Below are 15,254 nucleotides of genomic sequence, written 5' to 3'. Positions count from 1 at the left end.
GGACAATGTTCAAAATGGGCTTCTTACCCTCCAATATGTCTCTAGTAATTCCTAGATAGCGGATCTCTTCACCAAATCTCTTGGGAAAGATATATTTCTCAAACACAAGACCAAATTGGGTGTTCTTGACATTCATAGCCCAACTTGAGGGGGAGTATTGGAGATAAAATCTCAAACAAGATTTTTGATTTTTGAATTATTCTTTATTGATTTACTTGGTTGTATAGATAAGGTCAGATTAGCTGTAGATAAACTATCCAAATTAGAATTCCTTAATTCTTTCCTGTAAATAAGATTGTCTTGTTGGCTTTCTTATTTTCATTCTTTTGATATATATAAGTATAATTCAATCTAATAAGGTGATTATCCTTCTACAAACAATTTGAATATCTTCTACATACATTTTCTTCTTTTTCTTCTTCTTCTTCTCCTTCCTTGTTGGAGTTGAATTTTTCAAACATTGATAACATTTTTTTTTAGAATTTCATCCAACGAGGCCAAATTCTTTGTTTGAACATCATGAATCTTCTGCCGCAGAGGTGGGTGATTTATTGGCTCTGATACAAATGACATGGACACGGTAGAGAAAGGAGAGAAATTAGGGGTGGAAATAGGGGAGAGAAAATAGGAAAAATAAAGGAAAATAAAATAGAGAAGAAGAGAAAAAATAGGAAACAAATGGGGTTTGGCTTATTGGGAGGCAGCCAACCTCTTGGCTTTACGGACGAAGACAACGTCCTTCTCTTTGAGAGAAAATTTAGGTAATTATCTTCTTTATATTATTTCTTCACTCTAATTGCTAATAAATAAACTATATAAGAGAGGCAATGATTACACACCTACCTAATGCACTTACCATTTAGTTACAACTCCGACGACTACCCTACGTGCACTTAATTAACCCAATAACATCTAACATATAACTAAGCATGTAACAGAATTATTGTGATACCATATTTATATCCCATATATTACCACCATATTTAAAACTTGGGTAGTCATACTAAAATAATTATTAGGAACTTTCTTTTCATTAGTACAGTATAAACCTACAAGGTTAGTTGATTCCTTTGGCCTTATTAATATAGCTCATCAGGGAGTTTTTTTTTTTTTTTACTTGGTCCTAAACAAAGATTCCTAAAGTTACTTAAGGAGTGTCTAGATAGGTGTTTAGCTAACCTTGCATTAGTTTCTCTCTGGTTTCACACCTCTATAGTTACATTAGCTTTGTTTGCGTCTGACCATTCTCCTCTTTTGTTAGATACTTATACTTCTCCTTGTTTTTTCAAAAAACTTGTTTCTTTATTAAGCAACTTATTTCAAGCACCTTGAGTTTTTTAGATTTTTTTTTTCCTCTCTTCTCGAAAAGATTGTCTGGCTTAGTTCCTATATGTCACGGCATAGTTTTACTGTATGGCATGTTTGAACCTTATCTCTCCCTACCCAGGAGTTCCTTCTCAAGAGCAATCTATCAACCCCAAAATGTTGTCTCTGTTGGAATAAGAATGGCGTGCACCCATTCTTTTCTTGCTCTTTCTTTGAATCTATTTGGTAATGTGTCCTTATAAAATGTTTACCGCATCATACAACTATATATCCTTCCCCTTCAGAGAGAATGGAGGTGGATCTTGAAATTTCTTTGAGGTAAGTCTATGTTGGTAAACTTGCCTTTGGTGTTCTGATTCATTATTTGATGGGAACGAAATAAAAGAAGATGGACCTCCTCGACTCCATGATTGAGCAAATTTGCGAAGTCATCACTTTTGAGATCAGAAATAGACTTCTCCTGATTTGATCTGCAAGCCACACACTTTTGTGATTCTTGATGTATCATCCTAATCTCCCCATCCTCATGATTCTTTATGTATCTTTCTTTCGATTTGTTTCTTCCCCACAACGGTTTTTTATGTTCCATCCATTAGTTAATTAGGTTGTCTTTCTAGTTTGGGGTAACTCCCTACGACAGTCATTTGACATTTTTTCCTTAACATATTACCTATTCACCAAAAAAAAAACTCTGGTACAAAGATTTCTAAATTCAGTTTTTACTTGATTAAGATCTTCCCTTAATTCTTGTATGGTGGGTTCTCTTTAACCCATACCCTTCTGCTTATCTATTTCTTTAATTGAGGAGACTATTTTTTTTTCTCTATTTGTTTTGTATGAATTATCTCTTTCAGAGAAAAAAATAAAATAAAATAAATTTATGCTATTTTGAATTTTATTTTTTATTTGGTTGTTCTTTCTGAGGTTCTTCTATAAATCCGAACTTAACCTTATCATTATTGACTATGGATAATAATATTTCAAAATGCCCCTTTTTGCTTGAGTGAGGTAAAGGGGACAAGGAAGAAATAGGGAGACAGAAAATATAGATATTTTAATTTCTACAACCAGAGACTCCCTGAAAAAGGCAAGAGTTAAACCCTCCAACAACAGAAATCAAAATCACAGTAGACGAGGCTGTAGTCACAACCATAGTTAGCAAATTCGGATTCGGGAATTATTCGGACGGAGAATTATTCGGAATAATTCGGACGATTAATTTAAGGATTCGGTCAAAAAAGCGGTCAAAAAATCTTATTGGGGTTTTTTTTTTTTTTTAATTGTTTTTTTTTTTTTTTTTTTTTTTTTTTTTGGTTTGGTTTTTTTTTTAAATAATGTTTAAATGGATCGAATAATTCGGTTTAATTCGGATTCGGTCCGAATTATTCGCGATTTATATTCATTTTTGAAAAAGTCACGAATTTTAAAGAATTTTATTTTTAATTCGGATTCGGTCCGAATTTTTGATAAAATTCAAAAAAATTCGGTTCGGCCGAATAATTCGCGAATTATTCGGCCGAATTGCTAACTATGGTCACAACCAAGAATAGAAACGTCGTCTCTTGAAAAGTCAAAACACGAGCTGCCAAGATGACAAAGGAAAGAAGCTCGAAAGACCAACAAAGAAAGCATTGCAACCACAGAAGGTCTGTGGCTGAAATGAGTGTGAAACAAACTTCGACAACTGTTCAAAAAACATCGTGTTAGATAACTTCGCCCTCAAGAAAAGGCCAGACATAGTTAGTCCAACAAACTAAAGGCTTTGGAAGAGGTTTTGCAAAAACATGAGGGCTTCCCATATGCAAGGGAAGATCCTTCCTGAAAAACAGGAGGGAAAAGAATATATTATTTGATGTGTCCTCAGCGGGCATGATCCATATAAACCAATTATCCAATTATTTTCTTGATTTTTTGAGTTATCTTTCAAGTGAGACTAAATTCTTCAGTGATATGGAGTCAAAGCTCGAAAATTCGTTTTCAAATAGATACGCTTTTAAGAAGTTTGATACCATAGTTCCAATCAAATGGAGGGCAAAGGGGATGATACCATTAGTGAATCATTTGCTGAAATGATGGACTATTACAGAAATGTAATTGTAGAAGAAAAAGAGCAAAATATATAAACAAGGGAAGAAAATAATGATGATGTATAGAGAGAAGCTCAAATAGCAGGAGTGAAATATGTGAATATAATACACAGAATCATAACTCAAAGATGGTTTACCTTATGTTACTACCATGATAAAATTTCAAAACCACAATTCTTCTGGATTCAGGAGCAGATTTAATGAACAAACACGAATTAAGGAATAAGATTGGTCACAGGTCCAAAATTTGGAAACAATCTTTCATGAGATGCTAGGGATAAGGCTATGTACATTTGCCCCTCCTAGACCTTGTAGTAGAGGGAACCTTGTGCACTGAATTGCTTTTTTTTTCATTTATTTATGAGTTACTGCATTTAAAAGTGATTAATATATCTAAAAATAGAATATTATTATTTATCACACAAACCCCCTCCCACCAACCGCTCTCAACCTACACATGCATCAACAGTTCTAAATGTCATATGTGATGATCTTTTTGGCAAACAAGGTATATATGATGATCACTAGCAGGAACAAATGCACTATCTTGAAACGAATTTCTAGATATAATTATTATACATATATAAAATATAACTGTTGGTGTACGATATCTTGTATTCTGTCGCAGTTTAATCCAAGGAGTACTGGTGCAGCACCTAGATAGGTAGGATGGCGGTCCTGCTAGTCGGTTAACAGGCCGTAGGGGTTGCAAGGGGGGCAGGAGGCCCCCTTGCATAGCAGGGGGTGTAGGGGGTGCAGCTTCCCGCTCGAATTTTTTATTTGAGGGCAATTGTATAATTTCTGGATTATGATTTTTTCGCTATATATTTGTAGCGAGGGTTTCTTTCTCTGTAATACAAGCAATACTGAGAGGTGTGAAGACGAGCACTGTAACTCTATTCTCCATTGATAGTGAAGCAGAATCTCATCTCACCGGGGACGTAGGCAACCTTGTCGAACCTCGTAAAAATTCGTGTGCATTGTTTGTATTGTTTTTCCATTATCTTCTGCATCGTTTTAGTGTTGCGTTTCTACAATAACCCCAAAGAAGCGTCAAGGAACAAGTGGACCACCGATTCAATCTGTGGTCTGTTTGCATCATTAAACATTTGATAATCAATATATATATATATATATATATAAATAAAAGGGTTGGCTAGTTCTTAGTTGAACTTAGCTCCGGTTAGAGAAGGTTGGCTCCCACGCAGACAACTTAGCGCTCAGTTTCTCTGCTGCTTCGTCATAACTGCCACAGCATGCAATTATCATCAAGGGAAAGGGAAAATACTTTCAATGTAATTGGGTAATGGAATATGTCAGTTATACAGTAAACTACACTACCCAGATTCGCATTTGCAGAGCCACCACCACCATTTACTTGAGGCTGAGCCCTTCACTGTCCATCCATGGAGTTCTTGCAGTTTGTCGCATCGGTTGACCTAAAAGCAAGTCATATGAACAATTGGGTTTCCATTATTGGCAGCTCATGAGTTTCATGAGACTGAGTGGCGTTAATGTGTAAGAGTCTCTGACCTTTTAAGGTCATGACAAGAGACCCGTCGATTTGCCTTTGCAGTTGACCGACCATCTCTCTCTCTCTCTCTCTCTCTCTCTCTCTGTGGGCACGGTATTCATCCACCCGGCAACTGTCAAAAAAAGCTGAAAAGGTAAGGGGGCAAAGAAGCCTGTGAATCACAAATATCTAACCGACCAAAGCTATCTGACCGTTTAGGTTGAATTTTGGAGATAACAAATCTTCAAACGTTTTGAATAAGCCCAACCTGAACTTGCTTTTGCTGCTGAGAAGATCTATTAAAGCCATTAAAACAAGAATCATCAATTAAATAAAGGAAGATTGGGTACATGGTACATATACACAGGTAGAAAAAAGAACCTTAATGGGAGAGAAAATTAATCTATCCTTCAAAGTGTTGTCTGCAATCTGTTCAACTGAAGATAGATAAGAGGAGACATAAAAATAAGTTAGAAATATATACATTTTAATACATACAATGTTGGGTTCCCTTTTGATTACAGCTCCTTCATTGTCAAAATCTATTGATAAGTACCCCTTTTTCATCCATTAGAGAAGGAACCCAGATGAAAATTTCAGGACTCTTGGTGACCTAGAGACCCAAATCACATGGAGCTACCAGCACCACCTCTATCTCTCTTTGGGCTAGAGCCCAAGCAACCGAACTTATCAGTCAAGACATTCACAACCTCCTCTCCACCCAAGTACTCGTCCAACAATTCTTCCCAGAATCCCTCATCCAGTACTTCACCATCCTCACTCTCATGCTCTGTTTCATCTTCTTCATCTTTGTCTTCTTCTTCCTCCTTCTTGGATTTACCCAATCCCTGCATCTCCATTGCTAGCATCTCCAACTCGGACACTTCGAATCCGTGAGGATCTCTGAAGTCTTCTGATTTGATTTTGATTGGGTTACGTCCTTCCCAGCCTCCACTTTGGTTAGACTCACCAACTTCAACGACATTGCCGGGTCCTTGATCGATGGGCCTCCTCCGTTTCTTCGTGATCGCTTCTTCGAGTTCTTTTCTCCTCTCCCTATGTTGGGCTAATTGCTGGATAAAACCTGGATTCTGCATTGCTCTTGCCAAGAAAGTCATCATCAGCTGCTGCTTCAGCTCTGTTCCTTGAAGTCTTCGCTCCATTGTTCGAAGGTTGGCACGGGTATTCTGCTGTTGCTGTCTCAGCTTCGAGAGTTCCGCCATGAGCGCCTGCTTGTCACGCGTCAACCGGTTGATTTCTGAATCCAATCCATAACTACCCACCTCCACGCATTGCTGCTGAGGAATAATAAGCTGAGAAGGTGTCTTCTTCCTCCTGAGGTTCTTCAGCATATGCTTCTGACCTCTCAGAAATCCTTCATTAGCAAACTCCCACTTGTCTGGATCAACCTTTCTAAAACCCTGCAAAACATCAAATTCCACATTCAGAGAGAAGAAGTGACATTTGAAAATGTTTTTTAAAAATTAGTTGACTTTTGGGGCAATTCACACAAAAAGAGATGTCCTATTCTTAAAGGGCCCCATTGAATTTTGGGGTGGGGGGGGAAGGGAAGAGGGAAACAGTAAACCCTGGTTCTCGAATACACTCTACTTAAAAATACTTCTTACATAAGTGTTGAGCTGCCTGATGAAGCTGGAGAAGTTATTGTGCTTGAAGTATCTGGGAAGTAGATTCATGGAGAAGGAATGAGGATCCCAAACAACAAAGCTGTTGCCGGCAACGCTCCAAGAAACTATAGGATCAGTGCTTGGGTCATCGATCATATCATACGATTTTGTGAGGAAGGGTGTAGGGCCTGTCTCACCAAGACCCTCCCTGGGCTGTGGAGGAATAACCAACGGCAGCTCGCCCGGATGGGATGAACTCTCTTCAGGAAGCTCTTCTTTTACTGGGAGTAGAGGATCCATGATTGGAAACAATCAGAATTGCTGCAAGTTTAATGGGTACAGATCTTTTCTCTTGAAGAAATAAATTTGATCGAGGGTTTCCTAAATGTCTGAAGGATTAGCAGCAGCAATGCGTTGAAAATATTGAAAGAATGAGTCTCCCTCTTTCAGATCAAAAACAAACTACGAACAGAAAAGGATCGTAGCAGAAAAGGAAAAAGAACCTTAAAATAGCAAAAAGGAGATGGATTTCCACTGAAACGAGGATTTAAGATGAAGAAAGCAGAAAAGGGTTTAAGAGATATTTTGCACTTTTTCGTTTCAGTTGGTCGTTGGGTTGCGAGTGAGACTGCGATAGTCTTGTCTACGATGCAAGGGCTACGAAGTTGAGAAGCAGTGAGGGGAAAATGAGAGGCTTAAATGGATCCACCGCCGAAGCTTCTAGACCTGCTGGGGCATCTCATTAAATTTCTTATTTTTTATTTCTGGTAAAGTGGGGCAGCTTATTTTAATGTTTTCTTACCAACCCTTGTCTGGATTTTGGTAAATATTTTAGAAAATGGGGAAAAAATCTTTGAAAATTCTGGAACTTATTAAGAAAGGGATTGGGAGGAAGGATGGGAAGGGACAACACAGTGGGGACCCTTTACTCTTTGGGAAAGAAAGCGTGGTTTTAGTTTAAGGGAGGCCAGGCAATATATGATTTTCCATCTGAGTGGTGCTCCGGAGTCCGGAGCCCATTTGTATAATTGGGTGACATCACTGAAAACCACATCTAGGCTCTCTATTTCCAGAGCCACAGTGCTTGTTTGGATATTTTGCAAGCTTTGGTGGGCCTTGGCAACGACTAACCATCAAACAATCCCAAGTTCTCAAAATTTTTTTTTTCTACAGAGGTTTATTGATTTGATCCAATTCCAAAGAACAAGTCTTATAGGATTCCTAATTGAGAATTAACAACCATTTTGACCAGATGATCAAAGAATCTTAGTTATATTTGGTAATTAAAAGACACAATAAGATGAAAAAGAATGGTTGGTTACAAAATGATTTTTTATGAGTATCTCTTTTCTCAAATTCAAATTTTTTTTTTTCTTTCTTTTCTTAACTTCCAAGCATAGCCTTATGAAAGAAGAAAAAATGATTGGCTTGGGCAACTTGTTTTGGAAAAGGAGAAAATCTAGTCTAGGATCTATCCACTGATCATACATCATTAAGGTAATAAGGTTGTGTAGGTAACATTCCTATGTTTTTTTGACTGTTTGAGAACAGAAATATGTTTGGTAATAACAGTTCATTTTCTCTATTCTGTCATTCTGTGGCACGAATTGGGCATTTAAAACAGTAAGGCTATGTTTGGTAGCTAAGAAAAGAAAAGAAAAAAAAATATATATATATATATATATAAGATATAATAAGACAAAAGGAAAATGATTCTACAATAATTTTTTTATGTGTCTCTCTCTCTCAAATTCAAAATTTTTTGATTTTTTATTCTTTTCTTTTCTTAATTACCAAACATAACCCAAAGAACAAAAACAAACAAAGGGAACACTTCTACACTACACTGACCCCAGCCTCCTCACTCTCATCTCATTGTAACCCGAAAACCCAATTCAATGTGGAAGGCCCAATGGAGATCCAAAACCATAATTGGATTCAATTTCTAACGGCAAGATTTAAAGTTGGTGAAGGGAAATTCCGGAGAAGAACAAATCCCCTGGATGGAGGGATTCCCTTGAATTAACATATTATGACCAAAACCCTTGTCAAGATCAATATTATGGAGGCCAGAGATGTCGGTAGTACCAAGCCCGAACCTGTAAAATCGATTGAAACTAACCAAAAAAAATCCAAATCGAACTGATTATTATCAGACCAATTTTGAATTAGGATCATATGATGGGATCGGCTGAAAACTAGATCGCACCGAATCAACCATGTCTTGCCCAAAATCGAACCGAATGAAACCGTTAAAAATATCATTGTTCATATGTGAATTGATTATCCATTAATTTCTATATTAATGAGAAGATATCTAGTTGTAAGGGAAATTGTTATAAATCAATAAGTATGAGGCTATGAACAGGAAAATTGATTTGTAACAATGCTTCCATTGATATCCTTACCATACAAAACTAGTTGGATATTTAAATAAATAATTTGATAATTGGATCCATTTTGTAATTTCAATATTAGTTATCTCCCCTTACAATTTAATTTGATAATGGGATCCATTTTGTGATTTCAATACTAGTTACTTTCCCCCTATTATAATTTATTCATCCTTGTTCTGATTACAACATGAACACAGATCAATTTTTCTATTCATACATGTTTAACTTTAGCAAGATGATATAATTTATTCTTATCGAATCTTCCATCACTATAAATTATGAATGTAAAATTTCATTACGGTTCAAATCTGAAAATAAATCAACCTAAATCAATATTAATTTGATACTGAAAAATCAAAATTGTATCAAAAGAATCAAAACCGAAACCAACTTAAATGGAAATTCTTTAATGGTTCGAGCTTTATCTCTCATTCCAAACCAAAACCAATTCAACAATCCAAACCAGGCCAAATCGACCGTTTGACGCCCCAATTTTTTTTTTTTTTTTTTTTTTTTTGGTAAGCGTTTGACGCCCCAATTACCAACAGCAGTGACACGTTTGAACTCGTTTAGAAAGGGAATATAATAGATCTGGGTTGAAGAAAAAACTCAACATCCACAATCATAGGTGGTAAACTACCAAGTTACTAGTTACGGGACAAGAAGTTATTGGTAACGAACGGAAGGCAACTCAGCCTTGAAAATCTGAACCAGGTTTTACTCTTTTTCTTTTACGAAACAAAGCCATCAAATCAGAAATTACAATCTATCATTTTTTTTTTTTTTTTTTTCTTTTCAGAAGCACGTCTGAAGTAATGTACCAATTGTGCTTCTTCAACAGCAGAAATACTCTTTGAGAATAGAAACAAAGAAATACTTCTAGCTCAGAAACAGTCCAACAGAATAAAGATATTATCGAATATACCAACATAACTCAATGCTTTAGGCTAGGTTTCACAACACTGGCTAAAAACCAATCTGTGGCAACTGATGCAGAAATATTTCATCTACCATTGTTTGCTTTGTTCTATCCAAACGCACCCCTACCCCTAATGCTTTCCCATCTCCTACTCCACCAAACCATCGGAAGAACTGATTTTCAAGAGCTTGTATGCCCCTGCCCTCTAGATCCATAACACTGCATATTATCCCCAAAATCTCTGTCCTTGCGAGGAACCTGCTAGAAGGCTTGGAGGTGCACCGGAGCATTGCCGACTGAACAGGAGTTCTGCCGAAGGAGCGGTGAGGATCTACTACCTATACCACCTTCCACCTTCTACCTCCCACCGCCGTCTACTATTAAGACCAATCGCAGTGGTTAGTGGTTATGGAGGGGAGGACCAGTAGCTTTGTTCTTTTCTCTGTACCCCATCTCTGATCTGTCCATCCCCTTTGGTTTCTGGCCTCCTGTCTCTCCCATAGTTTTTTCCCCTCTTTTACCCATGCTCTTCATATCCGACAACACCACCTTTCACACTCTCTCTTCCAATCAGGGTTAACCACTTAACCCTGCCGCCGCCAACAGTGAAGCAGGAGAGGCGGAAGGACCGGAGAAACAGTTGAGAACAAGAAGAATCAGATAGAAAGCAGTATCTTGGACCCATCTCGAGATGATTCTACCTGAGGGAGTGGTGAAGAAGATAAAACTGAAAAAACAGAGTTGTGGACTCGAAAAAAGAGGACCAAAGAGAGAAACAGAGCATAGCTAATAAAGACCAGGTGGTGAGTCTTTTCTTAGATTTTACTGAAAAACAGAGAACAGCAAATAAAGATCAGGTGGTTACCTGCAAGATTAGCTTTCTCTTAGGGTTTTACCCTCTCAGAAAAAAGAGCTGCTCTGAACAAAAACCAAAAAACCCCTCTCTCTCTCTTTCTGTCTGTCTCTCTGCAACCTTAGATTTATATGTTACTTTTTCAACATGAGAGAACAAACCGAGATGATTCGGCGCCTCAGCTGGTTCGTCTCTGTGTCTGTGTGCGACATGCGAGTGTGACGACGAAAGAATCAAAGATAGAATTACGCGAGGAAGAAATCCTAACCATATTCGCGCAGGAGTGTGTCAATGAAAGTTTGACGCGGTACGCTCTTCGGCAACGGAAAACTTCGGTGGACGAACAGAGAACGCTGCTTTGATTTGGGGAAGAAAGTTTGGGATTTTGCCATCCATTGGTTCCAAAATCACGATCCGTCCTTTTTTTTCTCATCGTTCTTCATTTGTCCGAGAAGATCCGTTTACTATCTCGGGTTCTCGGCCGCTCTTTTTCCTTTTTCAGTAACAGGGAATACTTCTATATTGCTTCAAGGCCTACTGGACTACTGGACTACAGGACTACAGGACTACAAGAGATCCTGGGAACCAGAGGGGAAATGGGTGGTGGGGACTGGGGACATGCAAGAAGTGGTAAATATGAATCACTAAAAACAAAACAAAACAAAACAAAAATATTCACAGCACAAGGTTGAGAATAAAATATCTAAAGCACAAGGGTAATATCCGAACTCCCCAAGCACGACCTATTGTTAAAGAATTTTTTTCGTGTCGATCCTCCGCTGTGGGTGCGGCGAGCATCTAATGAGCAAGACAATATTCATCGAATCCTTCCGTACCGCCCCAGTCGTGTGGCAGAGAATTTTTTTCGTGTCAGGTTAGGAAGCCTCTTACATTTAGTGGCATTTGGCCGTGGTGACCTATTCGACTTGCAATGGAGAGAACACGAAATGATGGGTCAGGGACTCAGGGCAGCTATTAAAAATCGTAGGCCATGTTTGGTAGTCAAGATAAGAAAAGAAAAAAGAATCTTGAAGAAAGAATGCTACGAAAGAGCATCGTCATACTTGCACTCGTAGGTTGTTTTCATACCTAAATTTTAAATAGGTAAGGAGAAATAGTATTAAAATATAAATAAATAAATAAAAATAAAAAGAGGTGAATTCTTACATTTTAAGGAGAAAAATAGTTCTTGAGTCATAAAATCTGTTTTACATGTCTCTGGTCTCAATAGTGGAGGAAATTATTAGTTGAGGAGGCCGATCATGAACACGACTAAGAATGATCTTGGTCAAGGAAGGCTAAGACGACGCCTTGCATATGAGTAGCAAGAGGGTGCTTATGCTCTGTTTTATGGTTGATATCCATTTTGTTACCATGCACTATAACCATGGTTATATTCCTAAGGTCATGAACCGTCAATAATTTAACTGCATACAATGGGGTATCATTGGGTTATTCGGGAAAGGAATTAAAATTCTATAGGGGTTTGTGAATCCTAGAATATGGGTGGTCTATGAAATAAAACTTTGTCCTCTAATAAATTTTTCTCTTTTTCTTCCCACAGAAAAAGGTGATATGGAACGGAATAGTCTACCAAATGGTTATACCATTGCATCAATATTGTATACCGAAAGATAATACTTACAAAATATATTTCATTTTAGGTATTTGTATTGAATGGCGTATCTAGATTTATTTTTTTTTCTCATTATGCTTTTAAGGGGACTGTCTAAATGACAGTTCAGTAAGCGAATTTAGAATATGTAACTTCTTTCTCTTTGTCCCTATTTTAATACCACAGAGTTTGTTAACTGAAGGTAAAACATTTTTTTCTTTAATAATTTGAAAGTGATTTTTTTTTTTCTTTCGGGGGCGAGTGGTTAACGGAACGTGAGTAATTTAAGTCATTATCAAAAGTTGAATTGCTTTATGAACACTACCTGGCACCTGCTAGAAGGCTTGGCTTGGTGCACCGAAGCATCGCCGACTGAACAGGTCTGCCGAAGGAGCGGTGAGGATCTATTACCTATACCACCTTCCACCTTCCACCTCCCACCGCCGTCTACCATTAAGACCAATCGCACTGGTTATGGAGGGGAGGACCAGTAGCTTTGTTTTTTTCTCTGTACCCCATCTCTGACCTGTCCATCCCCTTTGGTTTCTGGCCTCCTCTCTCTCCCATAGTTTTTCCCCTCTTTCACCCATGCTCTTCATATCCGACAACATATCTCCACCTTTCTCACTCTCTCTTCCAATCAGGGTTAACCACTTAACCCTGACGCCGCCAACAGTGAAGCAGGAGAGGCGGAAGGACCGGAGAAACAGATGAGAACAAGAAGAATCAGATAGAAAGCAGTATCTTGGACACCCATCTCGAGATTATTCTACCTGAGGGAGTGGTGAAGAAGATAAAACTGAAAAAACAGAGGACCAGAGAGAAAAACAGAGCATAGCAAATAAAGACCAGGTGGTGAGTCTTTTCTTAGATTTTACTGAAAAACAGAGAACAGCAAATAAAGATCAGGTGGTGACCTGCAAGATTAGCTTTCTTTTAGGGTTTTACCCTCTCAGAAAATAGAGCTGCCCTAAACAAAAACCAAAAAACCCCTCTCTCTCTCTCTCTCTCTCTCTCTCTCTCTCTCTCTTTGCAACCCTAGATTTATCAGTTACTGATACGGCCAAATTGACTGTCTAGTAGGGTAAGGACACACGTCGCTCATTTGGACACGTGTCACCCACTTAATAGGGGTTGTCAGGACTTTACCACGTCAACCGCGTGAAGAGAATATCCCCCACAAAGGGGTAGGACGTATCGGAGTAGGACTTTAAAAGGAAAGGAGGTAGACTCGAGGAAGACTCTTCTGAGGAAAGGGAAAACCCTAAACCCTAAGAGCTATATAAGAAGGCCCGGAAGACAGGGAGAGGTAAGCATCAATACCCCCACCATTACTCCTATACAAAAACTGTGCGGCCAAACCCTAAGTTGAGCGTCGGAGGACTAACCCCGGACAAAGCTTTGAGCCTCTGCCGTCTATGCTTGTGCAGGTCAGCTCATACGGATTTTTGGCAGCAACAATTACTTTTTCAAGAGAACAAACCGAAATGTTTCGACGCCTCAGCTGGTTCGTCTCTGTGTCTGTGTGCGACATGCGAGTGTGACGACGAAAGAATCAAAGATGGAATTACGCGAGGAAGAAACCTAACCATATTCGAGCAGGAGTCTAAAGTTTGACGCGGTACGCTCTTCGGCAACGGAAAACTTTGGTGGACGAACAGAGAACGTTGCTTTGATTTGGTGTAGAAGGTTTTGGATTTTGCCATCCATTGGTCCTAAGATCACGATCCGTCCTTTTTTTTCCCGTCGTCCTTCATTTGTCCTAGAAGATCCGTTTACTATCTCGGGTTCTCGTCCTCTCCTTTTTCCTTTTTCAGTAACAAGGAATACTACTATAGTGCTTCAAGGACTACTGGACTACTTGACACAAGAGATCCCGGGGATCAGAGGGGAAATGGGTGGTGGGGACATGCAAGAGGTGGTACCTATGAATCACTAGAAACAAAACAAAAAAATATCCAAAGCACAAAGGTTAAGAATAAAAGTATCTGTTGAGGCAAAATATGTCCCCTTCCTCAGCACGACTGAAACGTGTATGCAAACCTGAACAGGACTGACCCACTACCTCGGCCCTCCATCAAGCCGTGCTATCACCTCGGCCCTCCATCAGGCCATGCTGTCACCTCGGCCTTCCATCAAGCCATGCTGCTGCCTCGACCTTCTATCAGTCCATGCTGCCACCTCGGCCCTCCATCAGTCCGTACTGTCACCTCGGCACTCCATCAGGTCGTGCTGCTACCTCGGCCCTCTAACAGGCCGTGCTGCCACCTCGGCCCTCCATCAAGCCATGCTACCACATCGGCCCTTCATCAGGCCGTGCTTCCACCTCGGCCCTTCATCAGGCCGTGCTTCCACCTCGGCCCTCCATCAGGCCGTGCTACCAGTCACCTCGGTTCGGCCAACCTGTCACCTCGGATTGGCACAGTCAAGTAATGCACCCAGAAACGTGCACACATCCACTCCTACATTCAAGGCATGTGATCCCTGATCATGGGGGCAGGACTCTATCCACTACACGTCATCAGAGGCGTCCACCCCTCTCACAACTTGCACCTCCGAGATCAATGGAGAATATTTTTAGAATATGTCCTGGAACCGGAAATATTCCCAAAATCACAGTGTCACTCCCCTCAAGGACTCTACGCCTAAACTGGACTCTCCACAAACGCCCCTCCTTCTCTCTCCATCAGCAGCCTATAAATACCAAGGTAAGCCTCCATCATGGGGAATCGATCACTCACTCCTTTTACTGGAAAAGCTCTCTTGAGCATTTACTGTGGAAAGATCTGACTTGGGCATTGGAGAGTTCCCCGTCATCTCTTCTGTGCAAGTCGGCTGGAGCACCAGGAACTACAGGGAAGGTCATTCGATCAATTTTTACCTCATCATATTGGCGCCATCCGTGGGAATCGGTTAC

General features: G+C 39.4%; 1 protein-coding gene across 4 annotated transcripts; it reads right to left on the bottom strand.

The window, feature by feature from the left end:
- Window positions 1–5,225: 5,225 nt before the first annotated feature.
- LOC122074550 (heat stress transcription factor A-6b-like) lies at window positions 5,226–14,148 on the bottom strand. 4 transcript variants are annotated; one of them, XM_042639422.1, is made up of 2 exons: window positions 6,555–7,457; window positions 5,226–6,347 (listed from the first exon to the last, which is right to left on the bottom strand). In XM_042639422.1, the coding sequence occupies exons 1-2, from the start codon at window positions 6,852–6,854 to the stop codon at window positions 5,553–5,555; spliced, it is 1,095 nt and encodes a 364-aa protein (XP_042495356.1). In that variant the 5' UTR covers window positions 6,855–7,457; the 3' UTR covers window positions 5,226–5,552. The 4 variants fall into 4 exon arrangements, with proteins under 4 accessions (XP_042495356.1, XP_042495359.1, XP_042495357.1 ...); XM_042639425.1 differs by lacking the exon at window positions 6,555–7,457 and adding an exon at window positions 13,927–14,148 and having other exon boundaries at window positions 5,331–6,347; XM_042639423.1 differs by lacking the exon at window positions 6,555–7,457 and adding an exon at window positions 10,991–13,346 and having other exon boundaries at window positions 5,331–6,347.
- Between the last annotated feature and the right edge of the window lie 1,106 nt (window positions 14,149–15,254).

This window comes from Macadamia integrifolia, chromosome 3 (assembly GCF_013358625.1).
Source record: "Macadamia integrifolia cultivar HAES 741 chromosome 3, SCU_Mint_v3, whole genome shotgun sequence".
Classification (NCBI taxonomy): domain Eukaryota; kingdom Viridiplantae; phylum Streptophyta; class Magnoliopsida; order Proteales; family Proteaceae; genus Macadamia; species Macadamia integrifolia.
Note: the sequence above shows the minus strand (reverse complement) of the source record. Positions and strands in the feature narration are given on the sequence as shown.